The sequence below is a fragment of the Prionailurus viverrinus genome, chromosome A3 (assembly GCF_022837055.1).
Source record: "Prionailurus viverrinus isolate Anna chromosome A3, UM_Priviv_1.0, whole genome shotgun sequence".
NCBI lineage: Eukaryota > Metazoa > Chordata > Mammalia > Carnivora > Felidae > Prionailurus > Prionailurus viverrinus.
In genome coordinates, this window is record NC_062563.1 from 12,499,498 (window position 1) to 12,519,177 (window position 19,680).

The 19,680-nt window shown below is 41.2% G+C and overlaps 1 protein-coding gene across 3 annotated transcripts in view; it reads left to right on the top strand.

The window, feature by feature from the left end:
- STAU1 (staufen double-stranded RNA binding protein 1) overlaps window positions 1-19,680 on the top strand; it is a 54,772-nt gene that overhangs the window by 15,574 nt on the left and 19,518 nt on the right. The window contains exons 1-3 of one of the 3 annotated variants that reach the window (XM_047851274.1): window positions 1,502-1,721; window positions 8,653-8,791; window positions 10,389-10,554. In XM_047851274.1, coding sequence (XP_047707230.1) covers window positions 1,517-1,721; window positions 8,653-8,791; window positions 10,389-10,554 — 510 coding nt within the window. In that variant the 5' untranslated portion in view covers window positions 1,502-1,516. Of the gene's footprint in view, window positions 1-1,501; window positions 1,722-8,652; window positions 8,792-10,388; window positions 10,576-19,680 lie in introns of those variants that run through there. The other 2 variants (XM_047851272.1, XM_047851273.1) reach the window with 2 other exon arrangements.

A 19,680-nucleotide genomic window follows, 5' to 3' on the forward strand; every position in this document is an offset into this window, starting at 1 on the left:
AGCTGAAGGAAATCAGAATAAGGACACAAGGTCCTAGCTAATTTCTGGGTGGTTCTGGACTTGTTTCTTGACATTGGCAACTTGTCTGCCAGAACAGTTATCTAGTCTTCAGTGGACTTCGTCTGTCACTTTGTTCTGACTCCAAAAGTAAACAAAGGAATAACTGCAGTATGGGGGATTTTGGTGAACAAGGTGGTGCTTAGGTCTGTATATCCAGTCATGTTTCAGCTGAGGTATTTGGGTTGTTGTTTTTAGTTTTGCAGTTCTTTTTGCTCTCAGCAAGAGAGAATGTGCCAGAACTTCTCAAGTAACTTAATTGTGGTCCTTCATCTCTTTCTAAAGATCCAGCTTTAATTAAAAATCATCTTGAGACTGTTAAAAAAATTAAAGTAACACTCTGTAATAGAACTTTGATTTGTTTGCTGGTTTCTGTTTTGATTGCCTTTTTCTACTCTTTGTTGCTACTGGTTATTTTTGAGTACTTTTGACTTGCTTAAACATTTTCAGCTTTTTGAAGGATGGCCATGAACGTAAGCAGAACTGCCCTTATTTTTGACTTAGGAGGAAATTTAAATGTAATAGAAGTAATGCGTTTGGAACTTACAAGATGAAGTAAACCATCTCCTCTGCTTCCTGGGTCCCACTGCCCAGCCACACCGATGAAATGGCCAGTCTGAAATCTGTTCCTCTCTTCTTCCTCTTTGCCGCTTTTGCTTTTAATAGTACAAAGGCTATAGAATGTTCTTTACTATTCAGATGATTTCTCAGGATCTTGCGTATTAATGTAGATGCAACAGTTTTGTTTGTGGTCTGTAACTAAATGAGACCATCTAGACAAACCTTGTAGGAAAAAAAATAGATCTTTTGTCATCACGAGGAAAAAGCAGCAGCAAAAGTGAGAAACTCTTCTCTTTCTTCAGTGAGCTTAAAGGAAAACTGTAAGGGTACCAGTCAGCACATGGCCCTTCCATGGAAGCAGTGTTTACAAATTCCACATTAAAGGGTCTTACGAACCCATTTTGCTTTCAGCTTCTTACAATTTTGAGGCCAGAAATCTTTACCATATCCTATATGGTATGGAAAGCCTCTCCATATTTTTCAATTTGCCATTTTGAATATAAACTATAGTTCATAGCTCTTAATGTTCAATAATGAATGTCATTTCACCCTACTGGATTCTCTTTATAAAATGAACACGCAGAGCATATGGGTATTGTAAGTCCTTTAAAAGCACTGTGAGAAAGTCACAAGGCCAGGAACCTCACTGTATGTATACCAAGGAGAGAAACACTTCTAATACATCAACATAGCTACAGGCCTAACGGGACTAATTTCATTCTTGAGTAGGTGACACCAATTTTGACTGAATATTGGTGATAACATATCTCCTCTATAATTTACCTTTTTATTTTCTTTCCCTTACAACTTTTAGGTAGAACTTTAGACTTCATAGCACTGAATTAACCTGCACTGAAAGCTGTTTACCTGCAGTTGTTCACTTTTGTTGAAAGTGACCATGTCTCAAGTTCAAGTGCAAGTTCAGAACCCATCTGCTGCTCTCTCAGGGAGCCAAATACTGAACAAGAACCAGTCTCTTCTCTCACAGCCTTTGATGAGTATTCCTTCTACTGCTAGCTCTCTGCCCTCTGAAAATGCAGGTAGACCTATTCAAAACTCTGCTTTACCCTCTGCATCTATCACACCCACCAGTGCAGCTGCAGGTAAGCGTATGAATCCAAGTGTCTTCTTTTTCAAATGTTTTCTTAGCCTGTTTTCTGATCTGATAAGTAGACTGCAGATGTAGGGAACTCTCACATTACCTTCAAGAAGCAGAAGAAAGTATTAACATCCATGCTTCTTTTTTCCAGATATAAAACACTGGTTGTATATTGGGTTGATGGAGGCCTGAGTTGACAGACCACTTCAAAGTGTAAGAAAGAGAATTGAAAAGTAAACTATAAAACCTAGTTGGTTATAAAGTGGTGTCTAGCAGAAAGAATTGAACAGTAAATACCACTCTGGATATTTGTTGTTTTATGGGAAAATTCTGCTTTAAAAATTATTTCCCAGAACTGACCATGAATTCTTGTATGTGTGAGCCTCCATTTTATATGCCTTTGAGATTACATCCCAGGCAAGGGGGCAGCCACATTTACTGGAAAGCCAGAGAGTATTGGCATTTGTTAGTTTTTATTTTGAACAAGTGAGTTTAAGTTGAGGTTCCAGAGGTAGTTCAGAAATCACAGTGAGGACCCATTAGAAATTGAACACTGAAGCAGAGTTTTAGAGAGGGAGTAAGTTCGGAAGCATTTAAATCTGATTATTAAGAAAATAAAAAAGAACTAAATGTGCTTGTTGATGGGGTGCCTGGCCCGCTCAGTCAGTAGAGCACGTGACCCTTGATCTTGGTCATGAGTTCGAGCCCTGCATTGGGTGTAGAGATTACTTAAAAACAAAACTAAAAAAGGAAATAATAGCAAATAAATGTGCTCATCGGTGAGAAAAGACTTGAAACACCTGAAAAATAAACAGACCTGAAAACAAATGTTCTGCTTCCCAACCCTCCCCCAAAGTGGTAAAACCAATTAAATGGGGTGTCAGCATGGGTGTCTCCATACCAGAGTCACCTTCTAACACATCTCTCAACCCCTTGTGTTTGACAATTTCCCTTGCATTTCCTCTTTCATTTCTCATTTCCTTTACTTTATAAATCTGTTCTTAGAGTGTTGGCTCACCCCACTCTCAGCTGCATGGCATCTGTCACACTACCTCTAGACTTCCGTGGATTGGCTCACCGGGTAGCAGTCTTGACTGGTCATAATACCCTAAGAATTCAGTTTTCCCCAAATTTGCCGTCACAGACCATCTTAAAAGGAAATGTTATAGACTGTTTCAGTCCTCTGGGATTTACTGCCTTTTCTTCTAATGTGTTCTTATATCCACATCCTATTACTCCTGCCCACCACGGACATTTTATTTTACTTGTAGAATTCTCTGAAGTAGATAAGGTCTGAGGATGGCAGCCTCTGAGAGAAGACTAGGAATGAGACACTAGCTGTGTAGAAAACGACAGTCATTGTTTGAGAGATGGTATTGGCATGTTGAGTTTTGCGAAATAACGAACAGGGTACAGCTGACAGCTGTTGTGGGAACCAGTGTGTCTGTGCTCAAAAGACCTCCTTGTTATTCCCTTGGTTGGTTATAATACCAGGGCTGCCTCTGATGTAAATCTTGCTTGCCTGCCATGGGTTAGTTATTCCCCTGCCTTCTGTTCTCTCTTTGGAAGACCTGCCCTCTCCTAGGTTACCTGGCTTCAGCTGGTCCGGAGAAGACCCCAGCTGTGTCTTCAGGCAGGTGCCCCCTTGTGGTTTGCAGTTGTGTGTCACTGCTGCTCTGAATCCTTAAGACCTTCCGTTTTCCCCTCTTTTTTCGTGTCCCTGGGAGAGCAGCAGTCCTATATACTGCTAGTTGACTTCATTGCTCTTACGTTATTTTTCAGTTCCTTCTAGCATGGCACACCCCAAAGAGAAAACCCCAATGTGTCTTGTGAATGAGTTAGCCCGTTTCAACAAGATTCAGCCTGAGTATAAGCTTTTGCGTGAGCAAGGTCCAGCTCACTGTAAGGTAAATATTGTGCTTGTGCATTTATAACCCACCAGGAATGTTTTCTGTTTTTTTATACTGCTCCACGTGGTGCTGTGGTTCAGAATACATATTTTCAAACCACTGAGGCTGTCTTCAGGAGATGCCAAAGTATAGATTTTTGGCAAGTCGCTTCTCTTGACCCTTGCAGAATGGGTCAAAGAAAAGATATGCTTCTTTTTGGGAACTCCAGTTAGCATGTGGTTGTATTTAGGATTCTGAGTAGAGACCATTCCCAAGCCCCTGTGAACGATTTCCCGTGAATTTTCGAGGCTCTGGGTCTCCTGGCTGCAGCCTGCCTCTGGCTCCTTTCCTGCTTGTTTTCACGTGTACCTTAGGCTGGGCCAGGATAGGAAGGGAACAGGAAATCCGTTTTCCCACTTGTTAGCCATTCAGGTAAAAGGTTTGAAAATGAGAGGTAGAAATTAGTCTCAAAGTGAGTCAGTCCTTTGGACTGTCTCTGACTTCACTTGTCCTTCCCCTTATCTTAGAGAATGGAAGACTGTAACTTAAATTTTTTACTATTTGCTATTTGGGAATTCAGTCTTTGAAGCTTGTTTGATAATGTAAATCTTGGAACTTAAATGTGTGCATATCTGGCTTTATCTTTGCAGCTGCAGTATGAGAGAGGGTATGGTATGAGAGAAGGAATCCGGCCTCCTATTTGTGATCCTAGCCTTGCAGTAAACATAATTAAGGATGAATTATTGGTCTCTTTATGCCTCATTTTTCTTGATGTGCAAACCTCAGGCCTTGAATGATATCAAGTTTCTCTTTTAATTTGACTAAAAGTAACATCAGCCACAATCCTAAATAGGTACCTTAGTGTGGTGAGGTGAGTCACCTTTGGTGTCAGGCAAATCTGGGTTTAAATCTCAGCTCCTTACTAACTATGTGACCTTGGGCAAGCTACTGCTGTTTTTTGAACCTCAGTTTCCTCATCTGTAAAATGGGGATAATACCTACCCAAACGGGTCTACTGTGACAATTAAACCAGAGAATATATGTTGAAGTGTGGAGCACAATGCCTGACAGTTAGTAGATGCTTGAGAGATGGTAGCTATTACTATTATGCATTTCAGAAACACAAATTTCTACTCACATGAAGCTAGTTTTCACATTTTTCTAAAGCACAGTGATATTTGAAAGGTTTCTTTACTTTTGGAAGGCAATTAGTGATTTCCTATAACTTCTGTTTCTTCTACAGGATTTTTTTTGCAGACCTTAACTTTGGGATTCCCTTTTATTAACTGTTCTTGGTATTTTTTGAAATATGCACTTTCTCACCTAACCTTTAGTGGTGCGTTAGGTAATTTGGCTGTGTGTTCAATCTGTAACTGCACTTTTATTTACAAGTTGTTCAAAGATGAGAAGTTATTCCCTCCTCGGTGACTATTACACTATTTATTTAAAAATCAGTGGTCTGGTGTACTTTTAATTCTATTAAAACCAAGATTCTAACCTTGTTACCAACCCTCTACACAGAAGGCAGCAGAGTGGCAACAGCGCTGACGGGGAAAGTCCTGGAGAAAGGCAAAACTGTTAAGGGAATTAACTCTTTCTTGTTTTTTAGCTTTTTCCCTTTAAATGTCTTTCCACGAATGGATCATGAAAATGCCCCAGGGATTGCACAGTGTAGACTTCTGCTGTTTGGCTGTTAGGCCAGCCAGGATTTTCAGTCCATGCTAGTGGTGCCTAAATGAGTAACCTTGTGAACTGCAGCAGAAATACAGGGGACCCCTGGTGTTTCCACTGGGGTGAAGGATTCTTTAATTTTCCCCCTTTAGTGGAAGCTGTGTACTGAGGGAATCCTGAAGTTAAGACCTACAAGAAAAATCAGCTGTGAAGGCACATCGCACCCATCCCTTTAGGCACCAAATTTAAGTGATCTGGACATGTTCAGAGGAGCACATTCACATTAAATTATTCACAGTAAATTATTTGCAAATGAAACAGTGATATCCAGTGATAAAGAAAAGCAGAAAAACAAAAGCTCCAGTTGGTTTTGCTAAATTCCTAAGTAGTGAGTCTCAAACTTTGCAGTGCGTCAGAATCACTAGGGGAGCTTATTAAAGAACACTTGCCTAGGGTCTCCACTCTTGCTTCTCAGTCAAAGTCCCTGGACATGTATATTTTACTAAGCTTCCTAAGATAAGCACCAAAGTTAAAGAATCACTGTGCTATGATGGGTCATAGTTTTTGACAGAATATTCAGTTCTGATAGGATTAACATAACCTAAATTCAAGAACAGAGTGTGTATTTGGGTAACTTTTATACTTAAAAAGGAATAAAGAGGCTTGCCATTGTCAGCGTTTGCTGAGGGCAAAATCAGCTGTTTTGGATGCCTCCTTGAGTTCAGAAACGTTTCTAGATCTTTGCTTGCTACAGATTGGGTTTTCTTCCCCAAATGGAGGCAGTGTCTGAATAGTATAGTCTTAGGAAAATAGAAGGCAACTTTTTAGAACCTGGCTCACATTCCCAAATTCATTCTAGTTTTTGTCCTGCTAGGGTTGTTTTCAGACGAGACCACAAACACGAGAACATCAAAACAAACGTCTTAATTTGCATGAGATACTACTTTGTGTCTAAATCAAGTTTGCTGAATTTCTTCCCTGAGAAGTAATTGGAAGACAACTTCTGTTTGGCTGACTTCCAAATCAGCATCTAATATTTTAATATAGGGGAAAACATTTTTTTTAAATCTCTGTACTTACCTCCATTTTTCAAAGCATAGTTTTGTCATAGAGTGTTGTTCAATGCCAGTCAATGAGACATGTATCTTTTTGTGTTTATAAAAATAACAAAAAATGGGAGTGAGGGAGTAATTTGCCAAGGTAATGACCAGGCCTTTTAAACCATGACCATAAACAATGTTCCAGGTCCAAGCGACATATTACAGTCAACCTCAGGTATCGTGAATTGAGAGCTCACAATTTTCATTTGTAGGTGTTTACAGTACAGCTAACACTTGGAGATCAGCACTGGGAAGCTGAAGGAACTAGTGTTAAAAAAGCCCAGCACACAGCTGCTGCCAAAGCTTTGGAAGGAACAAAATTTCCTAAACCCATAGTCCGCCCTTTTCGTAGCGAAGGAAGGAATCCAGGTATTATGCGTGGGCCAAGACAGGTTCCTTTCAGAAGTGTGTCTAGAGGTACCCATTTAGTATGTATATGCATTCTTTCATAACTAACTTACTGACTTTGCAAGCACGGTTTCTACACTACCAGTGGCAAACGCTTACCTTTTTAGAATCCTTAACCATACTCCAAAGCATTGGTTCCCAGTCTCTGGTCTCTTGACTCCTGAGGATCTGGAAAGAAGGTCCTGAGAGGTAGTGGTGTCACCAAACAATGGCTAAGATTGCAGAGAAGCCTAGTGAAAAAATTGCCAAGAATGTAGGCCTTAGCTGGAATCACTTCAACCCAGTGTGGAAATACCAATTATAACATGTTGATTGATCAGAAACGCAGATTGTCATTTACACGTCTCCTGATCATCAAAAAGAATGAGAAAATGACTTAAATATGTATTACTTAAGTACTATTAGTGGATAACACCTTTTCAAACAAGGGACCAAAGGAGGGAGAAGACTAATAAAGAAGAGCTTCTGGTAAAAGCTTGGGGACCATTGACCTGTTGCTGTGGATGGAAGTGGCCGAGCCACGTTACCACCAGGCACACGAAGCCATCCCAGTCCCTTTGTACGTAGGAAGGAATCCGGGAGATTTCAGCCACACCTTCCTTGTTGCTTTTGATTTCTTTGTGGTATTTCAGATTCATTCTCCACTGCAGGTAAATTTTATGGGTCAGAACTGTTCTTGAGATGATTCAGGTTATGCTTAGTAAGAACCTGTATGAATCATATAAAAAATATAATTCTGAAAGTAAGAAGAGAGAGGCTGGTTACTTCTGTGACCTTTTGGTTTTGCAAATCCAAAAATATTCTTATAAATTTGATTCATGCACTAAATTTAGTTGAACCAGTTCCTAGTACAGAATCAAGTCTTTTTTGTTGCTGCTGTTTTCTTCTACATACCTCCTAAAGAGGCATTTTAAAGTGGATTTTTGTGTGCGTTTAAGTTGAACTTTGCCATTGCTAGTGTTGTTCTGTGTTTGATGTGAAAGTGTTCTTAGATGTGATTGTGTGCTCACACTACTCTTTCCAGCCTGGTTTTTCTTTTAAATGTTTTTAAAGGTTTATGAATTGGATGAACTGAGAGAAAAGAAAAATTGGGAAACAAACAGTGTGTGTTTTCTACAGTTGATGATTGTGAGATAACCCAAATTATACTTGACTCTTATTTATATGGAAACAGAACTCCTTTTCCTAACAAGTATTCTCACAGGTCAAATCCCATCGTAAATACTGAGATTGGAAATCTCTGAATGTTTTGTGACCCTCATCTGACTTCTCCAGATAGAATTTACTTGCCTCCTCCTTCTTAATTCCACACCTTTCCTTATAGCACACCTCCTGTTGGTCCTCTGGGGGTAAGAATTGTGTCCCTTAGCACAGTGCTTTCCATCCAGTTACTGCTTAGTAAGTGCATTGTTCGATGAAGTAGTGTGCAATAAACATACTTCTAAGTGTAAGCCAATAACCCAGCAAGTCAGTACAACCAGAGTTATATCGGCTAAGGATTCCCAAACAGTAAAATGATTTGGACAGTCACAAGGGATTTTTTTTTAATCGTGGAATTTGATGTGTATTGGAACTGATATCTAATAACTGGAATGAGTGACTTTCTCTGGTAATGTCTTATGCTAGTTGCTGCCCCTCTGATAGCTCTTACACTGTATTTTGTGCTGTTGACTGTGTATTAATATCTAGAAATCACAGCAGATTCTTGGATTTCCTGACCTGATGCCTAGCAGTGAAGTACTTAGATACTTTCCTGAAATGCATTATGAATCCAGTTAGTAGAAAGCATGCTATTCTTTCTGATTTTAGTAACTGTCATTCTCATGTCAGAAAATAACCAGTTCTCTGTGTTGCTTCTGTATTGCAGAAAGCATAACCCCTACTGTAGAGCTAAATGCACTGTGCATGAAACTTGGAAAAAAACCAATGTATAAGCCTGTCGACCCTTACTCTCGGATGCAGTCCACCTATAACTACAACATGAGAGGAGGTGCTTATCCCCCAAGGTATGTGCCTGTTTTACTTATAGGGCAAGAGAGAACGGAGGAGGGGCAGAGAGAGGAGGAGAGAATCCCAAGCAGGCTCCATGCCTGGCACAGAGCCCAACACGGGGCTCCGTGTCACAACTGTGAGACCGTGACATGAGCTGAAACCAAGAGTTGGACGCTCAACCGACTGAGCCACCCAGGTGCCGCTGTTTGTTTTAAGTACAGGTGAAGATATATGTCATTTCTGACATGGAAGAAGAAAATCTGTAGATTGTGGAGCGCACAACGATTTGGTCATCTTCAGGCTTGCCAAATGCTGAAGTCATCTTAATCGTGGTGCCTTTGGAACTGTGTCTTGATGCCTGCTCCTTTACCTTCTGTCACTGGCAAGAGCCTGAGTGTGCTCCTCACTAGCAGTATGGCTGTGCCCTGAAGCCATCTGGTTAAAGATCACCTTTCTAACTGCTTTTTGTAACTGAGTCATATTTGAGTGTGATTCCCACAAACACCAAGATTCTCAGCATTCATAGATTTGTTGATTATTGTTTATTGGGTACTTTTTGGCTTTGAATTTATGTGCTTGGTAACAGCTTTGGAGTACAGGTCCAGCAAAATACTAATCGAAACCCGAAACTATGTGTAAAAAGCCTCCTGTTGGGCAGTCGTAAGATGTTAGCAGATAGGTTGATGATGGGAAGGGAGGTCTTCCTTTCCCTGCCTGACTTGAATGGAGGCAAAGCCACTTAAAAAATGTAAGCTCTGGGGGCGTCTGGGTGGCTCATTCGGTTAAGCAGCCGACTCTTGATTCCAGCTCAGGTCATGATCTCACAGTCTGTGAGTTTCGAGCCCTGCATTGGGCTCTGCGCTGTCAGATTCTTGGGATTCTTCTCTCCCCCTCCCTCCACCCCTCCCCTGTTCGTTTTCTCTCTGTCTCTCTAAATAAACTTTAAAAAATGTAAGCTTTGACATGTAGAGGCCAGGTTCTGCCAGGCTGTAGGCTGTTGGGATTTCTAGAAATGAGGGTCCTTCCAAAAAAATTTCTGTTAAAAAATTCCCAGGGGCACCTGGGTGGCTCATTCGGTTAGGCATTAGACTCTTGATTCCGGCTCAGCTCATAATCTCGTGGTTTGTGGGTTTGAGCCCCACACCGGGGTCTGTGCTGTGTGGAGCCTCCTTGGGAGTGTCTCTCTCTCTCTTTCCCTCTCTCTCAAAATAAATACATAAAGCATTAAAAAAAAAATCCCCAGGCTTTTCTGGAGACAGGCAAGGGTGTCTCTCACATATAAGAAAATAGAGCAAGTTTTCTACCTTAAGCCAAAGTCTAATTTTGTAAATTTGGGTTACATTATAAATTGAACTCATGTAGTCTATAAGGTGTTTTTGTGGAACATAAGTTTGCTTGCTAGACAGTATTTGCCTATTCTCTGTGCCAGTTCTAATCCAGTGTAAGCTTGTGAAATCTCTGGATGTACCGATGAGGAGTCATTATTGGCAAGCAGGTCCTGATGTGATTAGGACCCGTGATGAAGGAAAGACCTGGGATTTGCCAGGGAGCGAATGGGTGACTTACTGATCTGAGATTGTAATTCTGCTAAAACCCCCTTTTTACTTTCAGGTACTTTTACCCATTTCCAGTACCGCCTTTACTTTATCAAGTTGAGCTTTCTGTGGGAGGACAGCAGTTCAGTGGGAAAGGAAAGACAAGACAGGCTGCAAAACACGATGCTGCTGCGAAAGCCTTGCGGACCCTGCAAAGCGAGCCCCCACCGGAGAGGCTGGAGGTGAGGCGGGTGGGCGAGCAGGTGAGTGGTAAAGGTGTTCTCTCCAGTGGCTTTTTCTGAGAAGCACTGAGAGCTGTCCGGAATTTTTGTGATTTGGCGGCTTGCATGATTTTGTACTCTTATGGCCTTTTGGCCTTTCTTCCCCAACCCCCCTTAAAAAAATGTCTTAGCAAGAAAGTCAGATGCCTGCTTTTTCACTCTGTGGCATAGTTTTGAGTGAACATGGTAGAAAGATTGTGACTCAATTGAGTTGTGAAGCACATGCATGGAGGAATTCTTTGGTGGTAAAGGTTACTCTTGTCAGAACCTACTGCGGTTTATGGCACCAGCCTAGAGAATTTTCTGAAGCCGTTTTTGACCAGCTACTCTGACATATCAGAGTGCCGGTTATCTGTTGCTGCGTAATAAGCCATTACAAACTTTAGTGGCTTAACCACCTGTAGGCATTTATTTTGCTCACAAATCTGCCATTTAGGCAGGGCTTGGCACCCAGCTGGTCTCTCCCCTACACAGCTCTGGCTAAGGTGGCTCCACTGGGGCCAGAGGATCACTTCCAAGATGGCTCCCTCACAAGACTGGTAAGTTGATGCTGGCTGTCTGCTGAGACTGAAGCAGGGGCTGTGGTCCTGAGAGGACCTCAGTTCCTCTCTTAACTACCCTGTGCAGAGACTGCTGACCCACGGGATGGGATGGTGCCGGGTTCCAAGTATCCTAGAAGACAGGAAATGGAAGCAGCTTCCAGTTTTTAAGGCCTGGGCCCAGAAATCCCCCACAGCATTGCTTCTGCTGTATCTATAGGTCAAGCAGGCACAGAGCCCAGATTCAAAAGGAGGAGATACAGAAACTCACTTTTTATAATTAAGCAAAATTCACATAACATAAATTCACAGTTTTAACCAGTTTAAGGGTACGGCTCAGTTGCTTTTATTTGGTACATTGACAATGTTAAGAACCTCATTTCTGGATGAGAAGAGTGTCAGAGAATTTGGGGGCCAGGTTTTAAAAATCCCACAGTAAGAATAGGTTTTTAACTCCTTGTGGCTAAATGGGAATCGAGGTCTTAGGAAATCAATGACTGTTTTTCGTTATGGTGTGTTTGCCTTTTCCAGTGTAATCACACATTTTACAATAGAGATAATCTGTTTCCAGGGTCCACTGAGGACCAAATAGAAGAGACTGTCACTTAGAAGAGGGGATTTCATGAAGTTAAAGGGATAAGCTTCTCACTGGTGAGATTTGTTAGAAGCAGTAGGTAGTGTAATTTGAGTCATCTTGGAGGCTTTTCATTTTTTGACTTCGCCGCGGTGCTGATCTAATTGGAGTCAGATGGGCTGGTTGTTTCTCAGCTGCTTCTCGCCAGCAGTTGTTAAACGATCGCTGAGCCCTGGCATGTGGGTTGTCTGCTTCACAACCACTTGAGAAGTTTAAAAAAAATTCCTTGGTCCAACCCACACGATTTCTAATAGGAGTCTGTCTTTTGCCTTTTTTTTTTTTTTTTTTTTTTTAAGTGTGCTCTTGCAGTAGCTCTAAAGCTCGGTCAGGGTTTGGGAACCACAGGTCCTAAGTATTATCGGTGCTTCCCCCTCAGGCAGCCACCCCACTTTGAATGCTGCCTGGAAGTACCCACCCTTTTGCTGAAAAGGGAAGGTACCTGATTGGTGTCCCCGGTCTGACCCCATTACCCTGGAGCAGCGAGGTTGGCTCTGGCCTGAGGGCAGAGGCTGGCGCAGATGCACTCTCCTGGGCTGGGTTCCACTGGCTCCTCTGCCGTCTGTATGGAGCTTTGCTGAGAGTAATGTTAAATCTCCTTGTGCCCCTGTTCTCGTCCTGTATGGTTTGAAGTAGAGACATTGCCCTTCAGAAACGGCTCAGAGACTGGGCTCACCCAGTGCTTCAGAAACAAGAGTCATTGAGTCAGATGAGACTTGCTTTGAGATAATAAATGAAACACTTGGCCTCCCACCTCAACCAGGCCTCCTGATAGCTGGGTGGTAGGGCGTAAAGAGACATTTGTAGAAGAGATCTTTAATTTTTTTCTTACAATGAATGTATGTAAACTATAAACATTTTTAAATTAAAAAACAAAAATCGTTTATAGATTTGCTGCTTAACGGATGGATGATCACTATTAACATTTGGTGGGTGTCAGTGCATACGTAAGTAAATACGTGTACCTGTCTAATGACAAAAGTGGGAGGATATTGTATGGTAACCACTTTTTTTCACGGAACTGCTTATCGTGAATCTGTTGTCATGCCATTTACTTCTAATTCCTTGGAGGACTCAAGTTCAACTTGCATCTAAACACTTTTTAATAGCTACAGTGTGTTTCATTGTGTAAACATACCAGTTTATGTTTTCAACAGAGGCTTGGTTATTTAGATTGTTTGCAGTGTTCCCTTTTAGAAAATAGGTAGTGAGGAACGTTGTTGTAGTAAATCTTTGTGCATGTCTATGACTATTTTTATGAGCCCAGACATGGAAGTAAATATGCCACTTGCATGGCAGTAAATATGACCAAGTTCTCAGAAGCATGGTGCCACTAAGAAATCTGCCACCAGGGTGAGAGAGCAGCCTTTTTGCCTGTGGTCTGCCAGTATTGGAAATTGCAGGTTTTTCTAGAGTCTCTTTATCTTGAGAGAGAGGGAGAGAGAGGATCCTAAGCAGGCTCTGCACTGCCAGCATAGAGCCTGATATGGGGCTCAGACTCATGAACTGTAAGATCATGACCTGAGCCAAAACCAATAGTCGGACGCTTAACCAACTGAAACACACAGGCACCCCAGAAATTACAATTTTAAACAAATCGTTGGTTTTGCTTTTGAAAGTATGTAGAGCATGTGATTGCGTGATAGATCAATTTGTCTTCTCTAGAACATGGCCAATAAAAAGCCAGCAATTTATGTCTATAAAGCAGGGGTTGTCTGGTTCCTTGACAACAGGCATCATGCTAGGCTTTGAGGAAAAATCTGCCCCTTCCATGTTGGGGCTTCATCGAACAGAGCTGACAGATGTTAACATTAGAATCATCAAAGAGTGCAGCGAGTACGAAGGTAGAAAGTAGCAAGTATTAGAAGGGCATCAGATGTCTCATTTAGATTGGAGTAAGATTGGAATAACGGCGATGCATTCAAGGAAGTTCTTTCTGAGGAAGCATCATTGATGCAGAGACTAAAGATAAGCAAAAGAACAGCAGGAGCAGCTTGTGCAAAGGTCCTGCCTTGGAAAAATGCCTTTCTTTGGGGTGCCTGGGTGGCTCAGTAGGTTGGGCTTCCGACTTTGGCTCGGGTCATGATCTCATGGTTCACCAGTTCGGGCACCGACCGCATCGGGCTCTGTGCTGACAGTTCAGAGCCCGCAGCCTGCTTCAAATTCCGTGTCTCCCTCTCTCTCTGCCCCTCCACCACCTGTTCTCTCTCTCTCAAAAATAAATAAAACATTAAAAAAAATTTTTTTAAATGTCTTTTTTTTTTTTCTTTCCTTTCTTTCTTTTTTTTTTTTTTTTTTAAATCCAAGGCTGTGGTAATAAAGAATGACTTACTCAGTGTCTGAGCTGTTAGGAGCAAGATGGCCAATAGCTACAGTATATGTAATAGACAGACAGAGCTGACGTAATGTCCACTAGTAGGGAAGTGGTTAAATAAACAGATACATTCGTCAGAGGGAGTCCCGAGTGTGGTAGGTCTGTACACATAGGCTTGAAAGGAGGCCCCTAAGGTACTGAGAAGGAGGAGTCAAGAACCAGAGCTGTAATTTTGTAGATAGTGTGATCCTGTTTGTGTTTAATTAAAGTGCCAGCTGCGTGTGTATGTAGGTATGTGTATATCTGTGTGTGGTTGTGCGGTTTCTGTCTTGAAGATTGTATCAAGCTTTAAAAGTTTTCTCTTGGTGGTAGTGGTAGAAGGCCGACTTGAGAAAAAACATTATACTCTTTGAGGGCCTTACTTTTGTGAAAATAAATTAGCTCTTCTGGTCTTGTTTTCACTTGGGCCAGGGACGTATTTAGCTGGGGCTTAAACTGAAATTGATTTTCATTATTCTGTCAGGATCCATGGGACCCAGTTTTCATGTCTGAGCTTCTTTTTCAAGCCTTGTAAGGATTGATATTGCAGGACTCGTATTCTTTTCTGGGGATCTTACAAAGAACAAAGGGAAAACGATTTTTTTTTTTTTTAATATTTTCTTTTAATTTTTTTTTAACGTTTATTTATTTTTGAGACAGAGACAAAGCATGAACGGGGGAGGGTCAGGGAGTGGGAGACACAGAATCTGAAACAGGCTCCAGGCTCTGAGCTGTCGGCACAGAGCCCGACGCGGGGCTCGAACTCACGGACCGCGAGATCATGACCTGAGCCAAAGTTGGCTGCTTAACTGACTGAGCCACCTAGGCGCCCCGAGATTTATTTTTTAAGATAGAATAAAACTCCTTCTGTCTGGCAGTGATCATGTAGGTCCTTTGGACCCTTTTGTAAATCTTCACATTATGGAATCTAAATTTTCCTTTGTCTTGAAACATTTTGCTGTTTGTCATCCGTTCCTAAATACACTAAGCAAGACTGAAATAAAAGGAGATGGAATTATGGGGACTCCCCAGGTGGATGATACAGTCGTGAAATAACTCACTGCTGCCCCGGCCTTTGCTGTGCTTAATGCATCGCCTGGCACGCCGCCTCCTTCTTTCAGGAAGATGCAGAAGACAGGGGACACCGTCTTTTCCCTCTGCTGTTAGCTTTCTTTGAACTCAGGTGAGAATTTAGAACTTTTCTTTGTGTGCCTCTAATGGCCAAAAGAAGACCGTTGGCGGAGGAAGACCTGCCCACTCTAAGATGAGTGAGAAGGTGAACATGGAGGGGCAAGCAGGGCCCGGGACTCGGCGATGGCTGTGGGATTGAGAGTTTCGGCGAATCTCAGCCTGCCGGTCTTCACGTGGGATGGATGGTAGGTTAGCTTCCCCAGACTCAGGAATCGGCGAGTGAACAGTGTGTTTCTCTGGGGTCTGAAAAGGAAATGTGTACACTCTTCTGGCTATTCTACAGGAAAGGCTTCATCACACAGTGTTTTATGACAAGAACCTGGAACATCCTGTTTTGATGTTTTAAAAGAGTATATGTGACAACATTTCTTTCATTTTTGTTGTGTGTGATGTTTGGCCACCAGAATTTATTTTTTACCACCTACTGTTCACAAAATAAGTGGGCAAATGCAGAAGGAGGTATGTGTGCAAAGGTGACTGGGAGGATACAGATGATAAAACAATGAAAAAACTCATTAGATCCTTTTTTGGGGGGGTTTATAAATCTAAAAATGAAAGCATGTTGGTAGTTATGGAGCAAAGAAGATGGCTGTTCTCCAATAAAATTGTGTCAGTTTCACAAGTAGTGTGTTTTGATGAAACCAGTCCAAGAAGAATCAGAAGTCATGATAAGCTGGAACCCACTGGAGGTGGATTTGAAACATGACATCGTTACAAGTGGGCTATGCTCTGGGTTCAGACGTAGCCAGCTGATGGGCGGCATTTAAAGGACTATGCCCATTTTGGGTACATAAATGCCTTCCAGACTATAAATCTGAAATAAAAACTTGGATTTGCTATTTTAAATTCTGATTAAAATCTCTAATGAAAAGATTCTTAGTTGTCCTTTTAGTCTGTATATTATTTGTAAAATGACTTTAAATATAGAAAAATAAAGAGTGTGTTGAAGCCAGATAGTAAGTAAATGGTTAGGTGAATTTTTTTTTCTGACATACTGAGGGTTAAGCTTGGTTCAGAGTGTTTTTTTTATAATGTTGACTAGATTTTATTGATAAACCATACATTCTGGAACTGATATTAACAGTAATTCCCACTTCGTGAAGATAAGATTAAGGCCCCACTATACTTTTCCCATCTTACTGAGAATGGTATTTGTGGATTGGTTTTGACTCATTTTGCTGCTTTCCAATCCAGTCCAACATTTTGTCCAATCCAGATAATATCAAAACTATTTATGTGAGAGAGCAACATAACGTGACTTCTAAGTACACGTATATCTTTGTTTTCTGTTTTGCATTTTTATGTTATTGGCCGCTTTGTCCCTGTTGAAATCCCTTTAGAAACAATGGCATAAAGCGGTGAATCTCCACGATGCTAGTAAAATCAACTGAGGTCTTAAAAAAAAATAAGTACCTATAAATAGAATGGATATCTAAGCCCTACCTGAAAAAACTTGAAGTTAATTTGTCTGGAGTGGGAAGCCAGCATCTGTCCTTGCAAAGCTCCCAAGTGATCCTGCTGCTGCTGTGTTTAAGAAACACTGGCTTACGGTTGAGATTTTTGCAATAGATTGTTATTTTCTGTCAGACTTATGTGGAACCTCAATATAGAGTAGCATTTGATTAGTATAAACTTACAAGTTTGAATTGTATAATATTTATGAATATAATCAGTGAAAATGATTTATGTGAATTTTCAAAACACAAAATTATACCATGTATTGTTTTCGTCCATTACCAAAAACATGGTTGGGAAAGATACATGATTAAGGCTGCCCTGGGAAGGGGAGTGAAAAGGGCTTTATTGTTTTCCTTAAAAAATAAAAATTTGGGGCGCCTGGGTGGCGCAGTCGGTTAAGCGTCCGACTTCAGCCAGGTCACGATCTTGCGGTCCGTGAGTTCGAGCCCCGCGTCGGGCTCTGGGCTGATGGCTCAGAGCCTGGAGCCTGCTTCCGATTCTGTGTCTCCCTCTCTCTCTGCCCCTCCCCCGTTCATGCTCTGTCTCTCTCTGTCCCAAAAATAAATAAACGTTGAAAAAAAAAGTTTAAAAAAAAAAAATAAAAATTTGATGTCAGTAGTTCTTAAGGTTGACCTTTGTTAAATCCAGCACAATTGCCTGTTACATTGTTTATCTGTACTTTTCTGAATGTTTGACATTAAAAGTTAAAACTAATTGGGCTGGTAAAATGAACAACAGATTTGAAAATCAGAGTGCATGCATGGTGGTTGAAGTCTCATTTTAGCCTCAGCACCCAGTTTATTTCTAAATTTTGTTCTGCTTGCATTAACACAGTTACTTAGTATGAGAGTGAACTCTTTGTTTTTAACAGCTCATATACTTAAAAAAAAAAACCTCTGAGGCTGCCTGGGTGGCTCAGTCGGTTAAGTATCCAGCTCTTGATTTCAGCTCAGGTCATGATCTCACGGTTCACGAGTTCAAGTCCTTTATCAGGCTCTGTGCTGACAGCATGGAGCCTGCTTGGGATTCTCTCTCTACCCCTACCTGCTTGTGCTTGCCCTCCCTCTCCCTCTCCCTCCCCCTCCCCCAAAATAAATAAACTTAAAAAAAAAAACCTAGATACCTTCAAATAAATAGCTGTCAAGAATTTTTTTTGTGCACAAAAATGAGTACCCATTAGTGCAAGTTAATAGCAAGTTAATATGTTGACGATCTCTAGTGTGTTACTATTTGGTATAAAACATACTTTTCTTGGTTCCTTTTTAAAGATAACCAGGGGCACCTGGCTGGCTCAGTCAGTAGTGTGTGTGTGACCCTTGGTCTCGGAGTTGTAAGTTTGAGCCCCATGTTGGGTGTAGAGGTTTCTTAAAAATAAAATCTTGTTAAAAATTAAAAAAAAATGAAATCTTAAACATAAAAGTTACCATCTCAACCATTTCTAGGTGTACAGTTCCGTGGCATCAACTATCACTACTGTCCATTTTCAGAACTTTATTATCCCACATTGAAACTCTGTACACATTGAAAGTAACTTCCCCTTTGCCACCTCCCCCTGCCCCATCTCCTGGTAACCTCTCTGTTCTACTTCTGTCTGCATGCATTTGCCCATTCTGGCTGCCTAATATCAGTGGATATTCATCTTTTGTGTCTAGCTTATTTCATTTATCATAATGTTTCAAGGTTCATCCATGTTGTAGCCAGTGTCAGAATTTCATTCCTTTTTAAGGCCGAAGAATATTCCATTGTATGGCTATTCTACATTTTGTCCATTCATCAACATGTTGGTGGATGTTTGGGTTGTTTTCACCTTTTGGCCACTGAATAAAGCTTCTGTGAGCATAGGTGGCAGAGTATCTGTTTGAGTCCCTACTTTTAGTTCTTTCAAGTATATATATCTAAAAGTGTAATTCTGGATCATACTGTAAATCTGTTTAACTTTTTGAGGAACCACCCGACTGTTTCGCACAAAGGCTGGCCTATCTTACACTCCGTCCAGGAAGGCCTGAGGTTTCCTCCACGACCTCGCTAATACTTGTTATTTTCTGTGGGCATTCTTAGGGTGTGAAGGGTGTCTCACTGTGGTTTTGACTTGCATTTCCCCAGTGATGAGTGATGCTGAGCACTGTTGCATGTAGTCCTTGGCCATTTTTCTGTCTTTTTCAGAGAAATGTCTATTCAGGTCCTTTCCCCATTTTTAAATTGAATTGTTTATACGTTCTGGGTATTAATTTTTTATCAGATATGTGGTCTGCATATGTTTTCTCCCATCTGTGGGTTGTCTTTACTTTCGATGCACGGAAGTGTTCGGTTTCAGTGCAGTCCAGTTTATCTGCTTTTTCTTTTGTTGCCTGTGCTTTCCGTCTCATATCCAGAAAGTCACTGCCACATCCAGTGTCCAGATACTTTCTTCCAAGAATTTTACGATTTTAGCTCTTACATTTAGGTCTTAGATCCATTTTGAGTTAATTTTTTGTGTTGTTTTTTTTTAATGTGGACATTTTTTTTTTATTAAAAAAATTTTTTTAAATGTTTTTACTTATTTTTGAGAGACAGAAACAGAGCACAAGCCAGGGAGAGGCAGAGAGAGAGAGGGAGACAGAATCTGAAGCAGGCTCCAGGCTCTGAGCTGTGAGCACAGAGTCTGACACGGGACTCGAACTCACAGACCACGAGATCATGACCTGAGCCGAAGTCAGAAGCCCAACCAACTGAGCCACCTAGGTGCCCCCAGGAGATCTCTTTTCCTAAGCACCATTTGTTGAACATACTTCTTTTTTTTTTTTTTTTTTAATTTTTTTTTCAACGTTTTTTATTTATTTTTGGGACAGAGAGAGACAGAGCATGAACAGGGGAGGGGCAGAGAGAGAGGGAGACACAGAATCGGAAACAGGCTCCAGGCTCCGAGCCATCAGCCT